At 31.2% G+C, this 12953-nt stretch overlaps 2 protein-coding genes across 2 annotated transcripts; both read right to left on the reverse strand.

Annotated features, from left to right (window-relative positions):
• Positions 1-4913, reverse strand: LOC141667324 (benzaldehyde dehydrogenase, mitochondrial-like). Its single transcript, XM_074473766.1, has 11 exons — positions 4702-4913; positions 3526-3657; positions 3194-3336; positions 2956-3109; positions 2636-2865; positions 2231-2320; positions 1734-1907; positions 1498-1635; positions 798-935; positions 624-685; positions 1-520 (listed from the first exon to the last, which is right to left on the reverse strand). Exons 1-11 carry the CDS (start codon positions 4775-4777, stop codon positions 247-249), a joined length of 1611 nt encoding a protein of 536 aa, XP_074329867.1. The 5' UTR covers positions 4778-4913; the 3' UTR covers positions 1-246.
• A 5250-nt stretch (positions 4914-10163) lies between these two features.
• LOC141668072 (cell number regulator 2-like) lies at positions 10164-11688 on the reverse strand. Its single transcript, XM_074474762.1, has 4 exons — positions 11095-11688; positions 10924-10995; positions 10608-10838; positions 10164-10406 (listed from the first exon to the last, which is right to left on the reverse strand). Exons 1-4 carry the CDS (start codon positions 11573-11575, stop codon positions 10321-10323), a joined length of 870 nt encoding a protein of 289 aa, XP_074330863.1. The 5' UTR covers positions 11576-11688; the 3' UTR covers positions 10164-10320.
• Between the last annotated feature and the right edge of the window lie 1265 nt (positions 11689-12953).

Here is a 12953-nt window from a genome sequence, read left to right on the forward strand (position 1 = left end):
ATTATCATCGGAGAAAAAAATACTATTTTATAGAGTTTACTCAAAAGAGATGAAGGAAACTGCCTTAATCATTAATACAATTTATGTTATTAAGTGAAAACAATCAACGTGAAGATGCATCCAACTTGTTTTCAACTAAAAATACAGCCAACTTCCATGTTTAAGGCACACCATAGAACTAGAAAGATTTCGTCATTATCAACACCAAGAAAATGAATTAGCCCTTTTCACTGCTGCACTTCAAGACTACAACCATGCTGGATTCTTTATCGGCGTAACCACAGCCTTGACTTGCAAGTAGTTACTCAAACCATACACGCCCTTTTCTCTGCCAAGACCGCTCATCTTATATCCACCGAAAGGTATTGCAGCATCAAATGTATCATAACAGTTAATCCAAACCGTTCCGGCTTTTAATGCACGCATCATTGTGTTGGCAGTCTCGAGGCTCTGCGTAAACACTCCTGCAGCTAGTCCATATCGACTGGCATTCGCCCTTCGTATCACTTCATCCAAAGTCCTATACACAGATAGCTTTTTTTTAACAAATGTAGTGGAACAAACAAAATATTTGTAACTTAAAGATGGTGGCAAAGTGGAGAGTTCTGTTTTTTTATGCTCACTTGAATTTTAGTATGCTCTGAACTGGACCGAAGATCTCATCTTGCGCGATCATCATATCATCCTGGTTTAGATTAACATGTTAATAACTGTTAATAACTCAATATAACAAGTTTCTGTGATTTTCTTATTTCAAAGTGAAGAGTTTATATAGGCTATGGTACAAGGAAAGAAACCTGAACATTAGAGAATACGGTAGGCTTAATATAGAATCCCTTCTCGCCAATTTTATCACCACCAGCTTCAAGCTTAGCTCCACAATCGATTCCAGATCTTATATAGTGAAGGATCTTTTCAAATTGAGCAGAGTCAATCTGGTTTCGAGGAAACAGCAGTATCTTAAGAACAGCTCAATCAATTTAATATGGTACATATTAGTAATTTCTGGGCACAATGACCTATTAATGAGTTTTGTCAAACCTTCTGCTGAATTATTTTTACAGTGCATTTACGTTAAAAAAACAATTATGCATAATCTCTAGTCATTTTCACTCATCCGCCTACCACCCGACATCATTTCTGTCTCCAGTTGTAGAACTTCAAGGTCAAACTACTAGATAAACATTTCGAACCTCATATATAGAAACATACACAATGTAGAAGTTAAATATATAGAATTTAGCAACAAATAAGTTGACTATATGCTGGACCCTTCTCAAATTGCAGTACTCTCAGCTGAGTTTCGTGATGTTAACGAGAAGGCTAATGACACAATTGAATAGGAAAGGACAAAAATAGGAATAACTAGAAGCGGACATGGAAAACATGATAATTTTTAGGAGAAAGTGCAAATTTAGGGTTCATTTGTTCATATTTGCAACTTTAGTGTCCATTTTGTACATTATTACTGTAAATAAAAAAATGGACCCGAATTACCTGAGGACCTTGTTCAGTTCCTTCTCTAAATGGATCACCAACTACGCGATTTGTGGCACGAGCTTTTGCTTTCTCTACGAACTCATCATATACCCGTTCGTGAACATATGTACGGGAGCCTGCACAGCAGCATTGCCCCTGCAAATTGTATAGATTTATCCAACTGAAACTGTTGATATTCATGACTAAACAGGCGCCACAGCCACAATGAATTAAGGAGCTACCTAATGACCTACCATGTTAAAAAATAGAGCCTCGTGGGCTAGTTCAACGGCTTCATCAATGTTTGCATCCTCACATACGATAAAAGGGGACTTCCCACCAAGTTCTAAAGTCACCGCCTTTAAATTGCTGTTAGCAGAAGCAGCAAGTACTTTTTTCCCAGTTTCAGAAGATCCGGTAAAAGCAAGCTGCAAGCAGAGTTCTATATCCGTTAAAGGTGTTGTAAGAGCTGATCCAAGGCAAAGAAGAACACATAGAAAAAAAGTAAAACAACCACAAGACCATTCAGATGATTCATCTACTCTTCTTTATTGAGATTTTCTTGCAAAGACTAATTAAGTGACAGAGTCAAATGCACGAGGAATCGCTAGTAATAAATTAAACTTGACTTCCATAGCAATTTCACAAGAAACTCATACATTAATTATGTATAGATGTGTATAATACCATCTGTAAACCAAAAAAAACATTTATTAAGGTGCCAAAATGAAATGTATTTAATGCAGGTTACCTTGTCCACATCCATATGATGGCATAAAGCAGAACCAGCACCATTACCATTGCCAGAAATAATGTTCAAAACCCCTGGTGGAAGGCCAGCCTATCACAAATATAACAAGTGAAATTATCATTTCTTTATAATTCATATAAATATTCAGAACAAACAAGGCAGAACTATTGGATAATCTGAAGTAGCATTCTGTAAATTGCAGGAATGACAGAATACAGCTAACTTTGACTAAGGTAAATTGCTCGTCAACTTCCCTCGACAATATAGCAGTAACCAAAAATTGCTTAACTTGGATATATTACCAAATTACAGATTATCTAATCTAAGATAACATGGTGTCAGCACAGTTTGGACTTTGAAGAAAATAAACATAAATCAACCAATTTTATTTCTTATCAGGCTTACCTCATGAAATAGCTTTGACACATACAGCGCAGATAGAGGTGTTAGCTCTGCCGTCTTCATAACAACAGTGTTACCACATGCTAATGCAGGGGCAATCTTCCAAGCATACATAAGAAGCGGAAAGTTCCAAGGAATAATCTGTCCACAAACTCCAATTGGTTCGTGCAGAGTTTGTACATGATATGACCCATCAGCAGGAATAGTAAGACCGTGAATTTTATCCGCCCAACCTGCGACTCATAGCAAGAATATACTTTTTAGTTTTTTGCATTGTGTAAAAGATTACTGAACACTTGTGTATTGCACTTGAAAAGACATACCAGCATAATATCGAAAGAAGCGTGTGAACATTGGTACTTCATTCTGAGCAGTCTGTTTAAATGGTTTTCCAGTGTCCCAACTCTCAAGTGCAGCAATCTCATCATTATGTTTCTCTACTAAATCTGCAAACTTCGAAATTATCTTTGCTCTATCCTGCACGTATTCAATAAAATAGATTGAAAAGTGTTCGAAGAAAATGAAAGTAGTTCTTCCAACAGCTATATTAGTGAGCATTACATAAGCAATCATTTTAGGCCATGGTCCTTCACTAAAAGCCTTTCGAGCAGCAGTTACTGCTCTGTCAACATCTTCTTTATCACCTTCAGCAATGTGAGCAATCACATCTCCTGTTCTGGGATCCACAGCTGGAAATGTGTTCCCTGTAACAATGTTCCCGTTCAAGCATGAATTGCAAGTATCCGACATGTCAAATAGTTGATTAAATCATTATATAACCACACGTAAAGTCGTCAACCATTCAGTTGGAATAATTGTGCAGCATCTCGTGTAACATTGCTATGTCTTTGCTAATTACCTGAGTGATTGTAAACAAACTAAAAATTATTTACCTGATACAGAATCAACAAATTGTCCATCAATCAGAAGTTTTGTATCCTTTACTTCTACAGATGGCTTGACTGGCTTCTCAATTGAAGAAGTGCTGTACTGGAAACTGCCTCCGGTAAGGCGACATAGCCTCCCTATAAAATATATATTTTACAGTATTAGATAAACTTAAATTTAGTTATAACGAAGATATCAGCATGGAGGATCAAGGAAAATTTTGGATACATGCATGGAATATATAACTTGTATGCGATAAATGATACAACACTATCAATTATCATGTCAAAAGCAAGACTGCAAGAATGTCGAGGGAAGCATGGGAAATGAAACTTATAAAAGAAACACGGCAGTATCATTTAAACCTCTGATTCAAAATTACAGAACAACCAGATATAAATTTGAAGAATAAAACGGGATAGTAATTTTTTTTTTTTTGCTAATTGATAACACACGCACATGCCACGGGTTCACGAACTCATGACCTCCCATGAGGGGGTACAAAAGCTCAACCACCGCACATTGTTGGCAACTGGATGGTACCTATATTCAGGTGAGGATCTAGTAAGGGGCACCGCGGGACACGTTCCTGCATAAAATCAAATTTTACGTTTTTTTACCATTAATTTTTTTGAAAATATATAAAAGTGTCTCCTCAAAATTCAAAAATATAAAGGGATATTCTCAAAATTTGTCCTGTGTCCCCCTAAACTAAAATTCCTGGATCCGCCCTGCCTATTTTTGAGTAAAATGTGCGACACATTCACTGTCTTAACACACACTCTAAGATTCATGACACACTCTAAGATTCTAATGTGGTTTGTTGAGTTTGCTTACTAAAATCGTGGTGGACTGGTTGTGGAACATGACCCTATAGGCTATCATATAATTAAAATAGTCAATTGTGGAAAATTAAATACTCGAACACTCTATCTTGAGTGAGACTCATGTTCAAACGATATTTCATTGATTTTGATGTGTATTCAACTGCCTACAAGACCAAATAATAATCAAGGTAAACATCGAAAACTCGAAACAACTACTTCATGAACCAGATTCTGATCGTATAAGGTTTAAAGAGTTCCAAATCATTACATGTTATGTCACTAATCACTAAAAAACAAGAACAAAATCAAACAAACACCTACAATAATGATCACACACACAAACACACACATTACCTGAAGAAAGCAAAGCAATTGAAGGAGAGAAGGAGCGTTGATGAGTAAGAAGCGATGTGATCCTTCGAGCTGCCATTATTCAGTGCACGAATATAAATTTACAATCACAATGGCAATGTGCATGCGTATATATAATGTATTCGTTGATATACATCCATGCAGATGATGTCGACGATGACGCTGATTCGTGTGTGAAATGATTTGGAAAGATGATGATGATGATGGTGATGATGATGATAGGTCCTATCTTCTGGAAATGAATTTAGAGTGAATAACTATTATTAATTGATTTATAATTAATTGATATTGTTTTTTGATCATTATTTTGAGTATCAATTTGATATCTTTAATATTATTATCTTTTATTTTCTTAAAATTTATTTGCAAAAGGAGTAATGGAACATTTTACGTTTTTTATGAGCTCAATGATATGCTGATAACTCAATATTCATGAGGGATATTTTGAAAACTCAAACATTTCAAGTTGCAGAAAGCAGCAACTAAGGGGCTGTTTACTTGTAAAAAAAAAATTCTATTTTTTTATTTTCTGTTTTTCTAAAATTTTCTAAAATTTTCATTTCTAAGAAAACTGAGAGAATGTGTTCTAAATGCTAAAATAATATTTTATCAGTTTTCTGTTTTCTTAAAAATATTAAATAAATGACAATATAATTTGAGTAAATATATAGAAGAGTAACCAGTAAAACAATTTAAACATTTCACAATTTAAATTTTATATACATGTTTCTTTAACATGTTTAAAATAACTTTGTTAGATAAAATATAATTAAATATGACAAATAAAGTATAAAATAGTTTTCTGAAATAGGTTGAATAATGAAACTTTCTAATTATATGATTAAATATATATACGATTTTGTAGCTTTTAATAATAATCCAATTAATAATTTTATATAATTTTTTTGAATAATATTTTATGAAATAACTCATAACTAAATTTTAGTCTGGAGTCCCTTCTTTATTTTTCTAACATATAAGTTATTAGTTACTCCCTCTGTCCCTCCCATTTGTTTACACTTTCCTTTTTTCGATGTCCCTTCCAATTGTTTACATTTCAAAACTTTCCAAAAATAGTAAGGTTTTTATAATTTTTAAAATAACTATATTCATTACTTCTCTCCACTATACCCACTTTATACATATAATATTAATCGGTCCCACTACTTTACTCACTTTTTTAACTTTCCTCCACTATTTTATCATTTTTCTTAAACTCCGCGCCCCACCCAAATGTAAACATTTGGGAGGGACGGAGGGAGTATTATATTATTAGACTCCCTCTTATAATGTAAATATTAATATTAATCAAACTAACAAAATAATTGTTAAATTAAACTATTTTGAATTTTTTTACTACAAATATGTATTGTACTTTTTAATTTAAAAATATGTATTATAGTGTTGAAAATTTATAAGTTCCATAAGTTAAGTTATTAATATATTGGTTGTTTACTCACTACTTTTTTTTAACTTTCTAAGTAAACTTACAAAATTGTGAATGGGCCATATAAAGTTAAAAATAATAAAAATATAAAATGTTTTTGTATATGAGAGATCCAAGCGGTTTAATATATTTTTCACTTTTCTAGGTTTAGAAAACATCAAAATGTTGTTTTCCACAGTTTTCATATTTGTAGTTATAATTTGGAAAACACGGAAACCGTGTTTTTTATTTTTCCAGTTTTTTGTTTTGAAAATTTTGTATTTGAACATGTTTTTTGTTTTTCCAATTTTCTTAGAAAAATTTTCTGGAAAACAGTTGAAGTAAACAGACCCTAAAATTTTCAACACTTTTTTACCAAAACTTTCTTCCCACAAGACAATCTTTTTATTATTTTATAACCCAATATTTCTTCTAATTATCAAAAAGTCATACCATCTATTATTATATTAATAATAGCCCAATATGGGGCAATATTGATGAGACATTTTATTATCTCAAAAATAATGAGACATTTTATTCTTTATGAAATATCTAATTTGCCCTTAAAAATTGGTGAGACATAAAATTTAACTTAAAATATCTAATTTACCCCTCTTTTCATAAATTGTATAAAACTTGTTATTAAAGGGAATCAAACCCAGGTTTTCAACTTACAATAGCAATCTACTTACCACTGTGCCACTTATTCACATGAGTCTTTCACCATGCATATAATATAAGTACGTGTGATCGAGACTTATTGTTATCTCAAAATTTTGACACATTTTATTATTCGTAAAATGTCTAATTACTTCTGGCAAAAAAAATGTCTAATTACTCGTAAAAGTTAGTGAGACATAAAATTCAATTTTTTGATCATAAACTCTTTATATTTGATAAAAATACAATAACTTTTTATTAAAAAATTATAAGTTTTAAGTAATTATAAATATGTTAATGAATACATAATTAAAATGTACATAGTATTATATTTTTAAAAAATATTTAAAAATAAATAAACATTCATGGGTATAAAGAGCCATTAAACTTCAGCTTATTTCGAATTCAAAATTAGTACTTCACTTATTTTTTAAAAGATACTCGAAATTTGACAATGTGATCCAACATAAAGTAATCGTCATTATCCAGTTTTATAGGTTCAAAATTACGATCTCGATAAAAGCATCTTACAAATACGACAATTTTTTTGTAAATGTTATATAGATAAGGATTGATGTGTTTGAGACTCTTTTTTGTAAAATCAAATTAATAACTAATAGGTATCAAACTTACTAACTTGATCGATGATAGGTTATTGTTTTTCAGACTTAACTTGGTTTTTAAAAAATACTCGAAATTTGAAATTAGTCGTCACCAAATTTGATATGATTACATAATACACACACATAATATACACACACAACATACATACATACATACATGCATACATACATACATACATACATAGATACATACATACACACATAAATACATACATACATACATATATACATACATACACATGTATGTGAGAAAGATGGGTCTGAGTCATCCTCACGTGACAATCCCGAGATCAAAAGATTTTATATTTAAAATTTTAATGGTGTATTTCTAAATTCGATCATATTTTATATATTTACAAATATATCCTTATGCATTATATGAGAAAATAGTCTAATATTAAGGTTTTATCCAAGGTCATCCACATGTGCAATATTATATATATAAGATGAGATTCGATACAAACAGTCTTAACGTGTAAACCCATCTCCCAACTCATATATAACTTTGGTTCAACATCGTTTATTAAAAAAATATTTAAAATTATATTGAATACACATAATTTATAACGAAAATATATTTATTATATTTTATAATTTATTCTTAAACAATTTAAGACAAGTGTTTAACAAATATATAACTTAAGTTCTACACATATGTTGAACAATAGTTATACTTGTGTAGATCAAATAGATAAAATAATTTTACATTGGTATTATTATTAAAATTATATTAAATTAATAATGTTTCCTTTTTGCATAACCAAATTTAATATTGATGAACCTTAGAAGGATAGTTCAAAATTATGAAATATTTATTAAACAAAATTTTAACAACGGTTTTACACATTCTATATTAAATAAATAAAATTTTCACATCTTTGTGCTCTAATTTGATATTGATGAACTTTAAAAGGATATTGAAAGATTAAATTATATGTATTCAATTAAATTCCAACTATTATTTAATAAATTAAGTTGAATTTACTTGTGTGCGGGCACGTGTACTGCATGTGTGTCAGAGATTTATAAAGATTATATAACTCAATTTTTTAAAAAATTATTAATTAAAATAAATAAATTTAATTTTACGAATATGATATTTAATGCTAGAAATTTTCATACATATTTTGAAATTACTTTTATATTTAAAATTAAATAAATAAAACTTAAACTGCTCGATGTTGTGCAGTTTCATTTGATACATGTTATTATATTTAATGAAAATGTTGTATTGATTTGTAATTTCAAATGATTAAGAAACCTAACTATTTTTTATAAAAAGTTTAATCGAGAATATTTAATTTTATTGAAATAATTTACAATATATTATCTAATTATTATAAAAAAAGATTAAAATTATAACAGATAAAAATTCAAAATGATTTAAATGACGATATTAATTCATAACTTAAGATCAAATTCTAGAAAATAACCCGTGCCTTGCACGGGTTTTTATGCTAGTGTTCTAATAACAAATTAAGATAAAACGCTGAAAACCTAAAATTCTCTTTAACTTGAAGCAGCCTCCCTATCATGTCTGAGTGGCTTCCATCGGTGGAAAGCCCCCATCTATTCTTCTTTTTATTATTGTTAGTTCATCTCAGTTCATCTCTTATTAATTTTCAATAATTTACCAATTTATTTGGGTTTTGTTTGTTTCTCCTTGTAAGAGTTTAGTTTTATTTGATTTGTTTACAGTTCATCATGCCCGAGATTAAAGATCTGTGAAATTTTCATGGTGTTGATTCGGTGATAAAGATTTTTATGGTGATTCATTTGTGGACGATTGCTCAAAACAACAATTGGAGGATTACATCATATACATATCATTTCAAAAAATCGCTTGGTTGACTATCCAAGAAGTAGGAAGGATTTAACAGCGATATTATGTATTTTTTCAATTTCGATCATATGTGTAAATGCCGTATGACTTTTCATTATTGAATTATTTTCATTTTCAAAAAAAAGAGAAAGTCATAGCATATTAATTGGAGCCATTCTTCTGTTCCTATCTTTCCTTTGTTCTTCTTAACTTGAGAAATTTGGGAGTAAAATAATAAATTCAAGCCTAAGAGCATCTACAACCATGTTCACCTGTTAGGTAAAAAGTCTAGGTGGCAGCATGATACTTCAACCATTAGAGCTGTTAGCAATAATTTTAGATATCCTCCATCCCGTCTTCTATATCTGTTGCCTTATTTAAAACTTAACCTAATGTGCACATTAATATATACATATATTTATATTACACTTAATATATATATATATAAATCAAAATATATTAAAATTCTTATTTTATATTTAATATTTTAAACTTTATTATATTTATTTTAATATACAATGCATATTTTTATGAATGCAAATAGAAATAATATAATATAATATAATTATATATTTTATAATAGATATATAAGTAATTTTTATTAATTATGTTTGATTATATTTAAATATGTTATTATATTTCAATTGAAATAATATTAAATTGCTATTATATTTAGTATATTTTCATTGAATATATTATTTATATTTTCACGTGTATTTAACTAAATATATACTAAAATTATTTTAACATATAAAATTTTCATATATATATATATATATTAAAAAAATAATTTTATTGAAAATAGCTAACCATTATAGCTAGTACCACTCGAGTAAAACCTCTTACAAATTCAACAAATATTTAGATAATGATCATTTAACTAACCATTTTAGCTATTAGCTTGGAGATGCTCTAAACTGAAGGATAAGCAAAAGACAACTTTTGCATATAAATTTACTCCCAACAAAAGTCTCTCTCCATTTGAGAAAGAGAAAACCTGCACTTAAATTATCCTGATTTGGGCATACATAAACACATAACAAAAACATGTCTATATTTCCAAAATTTCATCATCGCATCATTCCTTGTTCAATAACTGGTGCAACTTGATATACAGCTGTTGCTGCCTTTTGCATCTCCATATTTTCCTTCCACCCTGCAAATTCAGTTCCAAACACACAATACTTATTTAGCTTTCTTATCAGCAAGTTGATTGTATCATCTTATTTCTGACAATATTTGAACTCTCTACATTATGATACATATGTTGTTTTCGACAAGATTTGAACCATCGACATTCAAGAACAGACAGTAAAGTAACACTATACTAAATTAGATCTTAAGAAAAAAATGTTACCTAGAGGCACTTCAAATCCGAACCGACCAAGCTCGCGATATTCTTGACACAAGGCACAAGGCTCGCAGAGAGCATGAACAAGAAAATCATTAAACATAGTACCTCTTAGCTTGTATTTTTCTCTTAGTTTATTTCTGTACCATCCTCCAAACATTCCTGTAAATATACCTGCCGTTCCTGCTCCACAAAATATGCTCACTAATCCGTACAGCATACATCCTTCCCAACAAGCTGCATTCAAAAATTTATATCATAAACTCTATAAAACATATCATCGGTTTCAATTTTCGCGTAGTTTTGCATGCAATTCACGTACTTGTCTGGCCTTCGTTTATGATTTCTGATATTTGGCCGAATGTCACACAAGGGCAAACTGCGGTGACCAAGCCTGTAACAGCATAAATAATATAATCATGAGTTTTAATGTCAAAAACAAAAAGTCCTAATGTGAAAATTTCGGTACTGTTAAAATTTTTAAAATGTATACAATTTTTCATGTCAGAAGAACAATCGCAGAGATCTGTGTTCCAGGAGTGTAAATATCCTGGATAATTGTACTCGTAAGCTGGGATACGGGAACCGTAAATTCCAGGGTCGTATTGCCCTGGTGGGGGCACCCATGGCGCTGGTTGGTAATGTAGCGGTGGTGGCATAACCATGGGTTGGGAATAATAAAATTGTGGCGGTGGCTCGCCGGCCTGTGACATTGGCGGGGATGTCGATGTCCAGGGATGTGGTGAATGTGCTGGCAGGGGTGGTAATTGTGGTGGCAGTTCCGAATGTGACATTGGATGGTATGTCATTATCCAGGGCTGTGGTGGATGTGCTGGCAGGGGTGGTGATTGTGATGGTTCCTCGGCCTCTGACATTGGCTGGGATGTCGATGTCCAGGGCTCTGGTGGATATGCTGGCAGCGGTGGTGGTGGAGGCGGAGATGCATGTTTATTATCTGAATGATGCGGCTCCATGAATAGATAATTAACGACGGTTTCCCGGGAGATACCTGCTATTAAATCTATCTATTCATGGAGGCAGGCCGCAGGGGCGCAGGAGCAAAGGAGAGAAAAGGGAGTAAAAGATCAGATATTGTAAATGATACTGCGATTTGATTTAAGGTTAAACTATTTTTAGGTAATTTCCGAGATTAATGCATGTGGTGGCAAAACTTTAAGCATGCTTTGCAATGTTTAATATCACTATATCAGTGTCATGCCTTCATGAAATGATGAGTTTATACAACTTTGTCTATCTTCGTTCTGCTAAACGCTTTTTGCTCAGACTGTTAAACTGTTTTGGGCCTTTTCAAGCAAGAAGGGGTTGCATTTCTAGAGGATGTTCGTGAAGGAACTTAAATGGTGGACTCTTCTGAGTTCTGATCCAAGAGGTAAATAGTTGTATAATGCATACTGTACCTAGGCCATCTCCTAAACATGGGCACGATATTGAGCATATTTAGCTTATACTTGTTTGCATCGGCGGATCCAGGATTTAAACTCTGGGGTATACCGACCATATTTTGTGAAAATATATTTATATTTTTCAATTTTCAGGGGGCACTTTCATATATTTTCAAAAATTATTATGATAAAAAAACGTAAAATTTTATTTAAGAGGGGACACGTGTCCCCCGTACCCCTTACTAGATCTTCCCCTGCTCGTTTGAAATCCATATTTCCCTACAGGGTTGTAAACATAAGGTATCATAAGGTATCAGAGAAAACTGAGAGCAACTCCAAGAGATTCCCTATTTGTTATTCTAAGGTGTAATTTAAGGAATAAAGCTAAAAAATGTGCTCCAAAAGAATGCTAGTGAGTCCTTATTTTACTGAGATTCTTCCTCCATTATTTATAAATAACTAAGAGCAAGTCCAATAGCTATCTTAAACATGCTCTTAACTCCAAATATAAGAAATATGACAAAAAATTGTACTCCAACAGTGTATTAATGATTTCTTATATCACTAAGACACCTCTCTCATGCCTTATCTTTAAGTATCCACAAGTCATTCCTTATTTCATTTTGTTGAATAAAAAATTGTTTTATCTCTCTTCTTTTTGTTCTTTTCTCTCTCTTTCTTTCATATTCATTCATATTTATTATTATTATTATAAAAATAAGGAATGATGATAAGGATCATTGTTGGAGTTCAAATTTAAAATCATGTAAATCACTGAGAGTTAATATTTTATAATATTTATAAGGCACCTATTAAGAGACTGTTGGACTTGCTCTAACCTACCTCTTATTCCTAGCAAGTGCTAACTTTTATTTAATAATATAATATTAAAACACTTTCTTTCTCTCTTTATTATGTAGTGTATGAAAAGTACTTTTAATAATATAAT

The sequence above is a fragment of the Apium graveolens genome, chromosome 6 (assembly GCF_009905375.1).
Source record: "Apium graveolens cultivar Ventura chromosome 6, ASM990537v1, whole genome shotgun sequence".
Lineage (NCBI taxonomy): Eukaryota > Viridiplantae > Streptophyta > Magnoliopsida > Apiales > Apiaceae > Apium > Apium graveolens.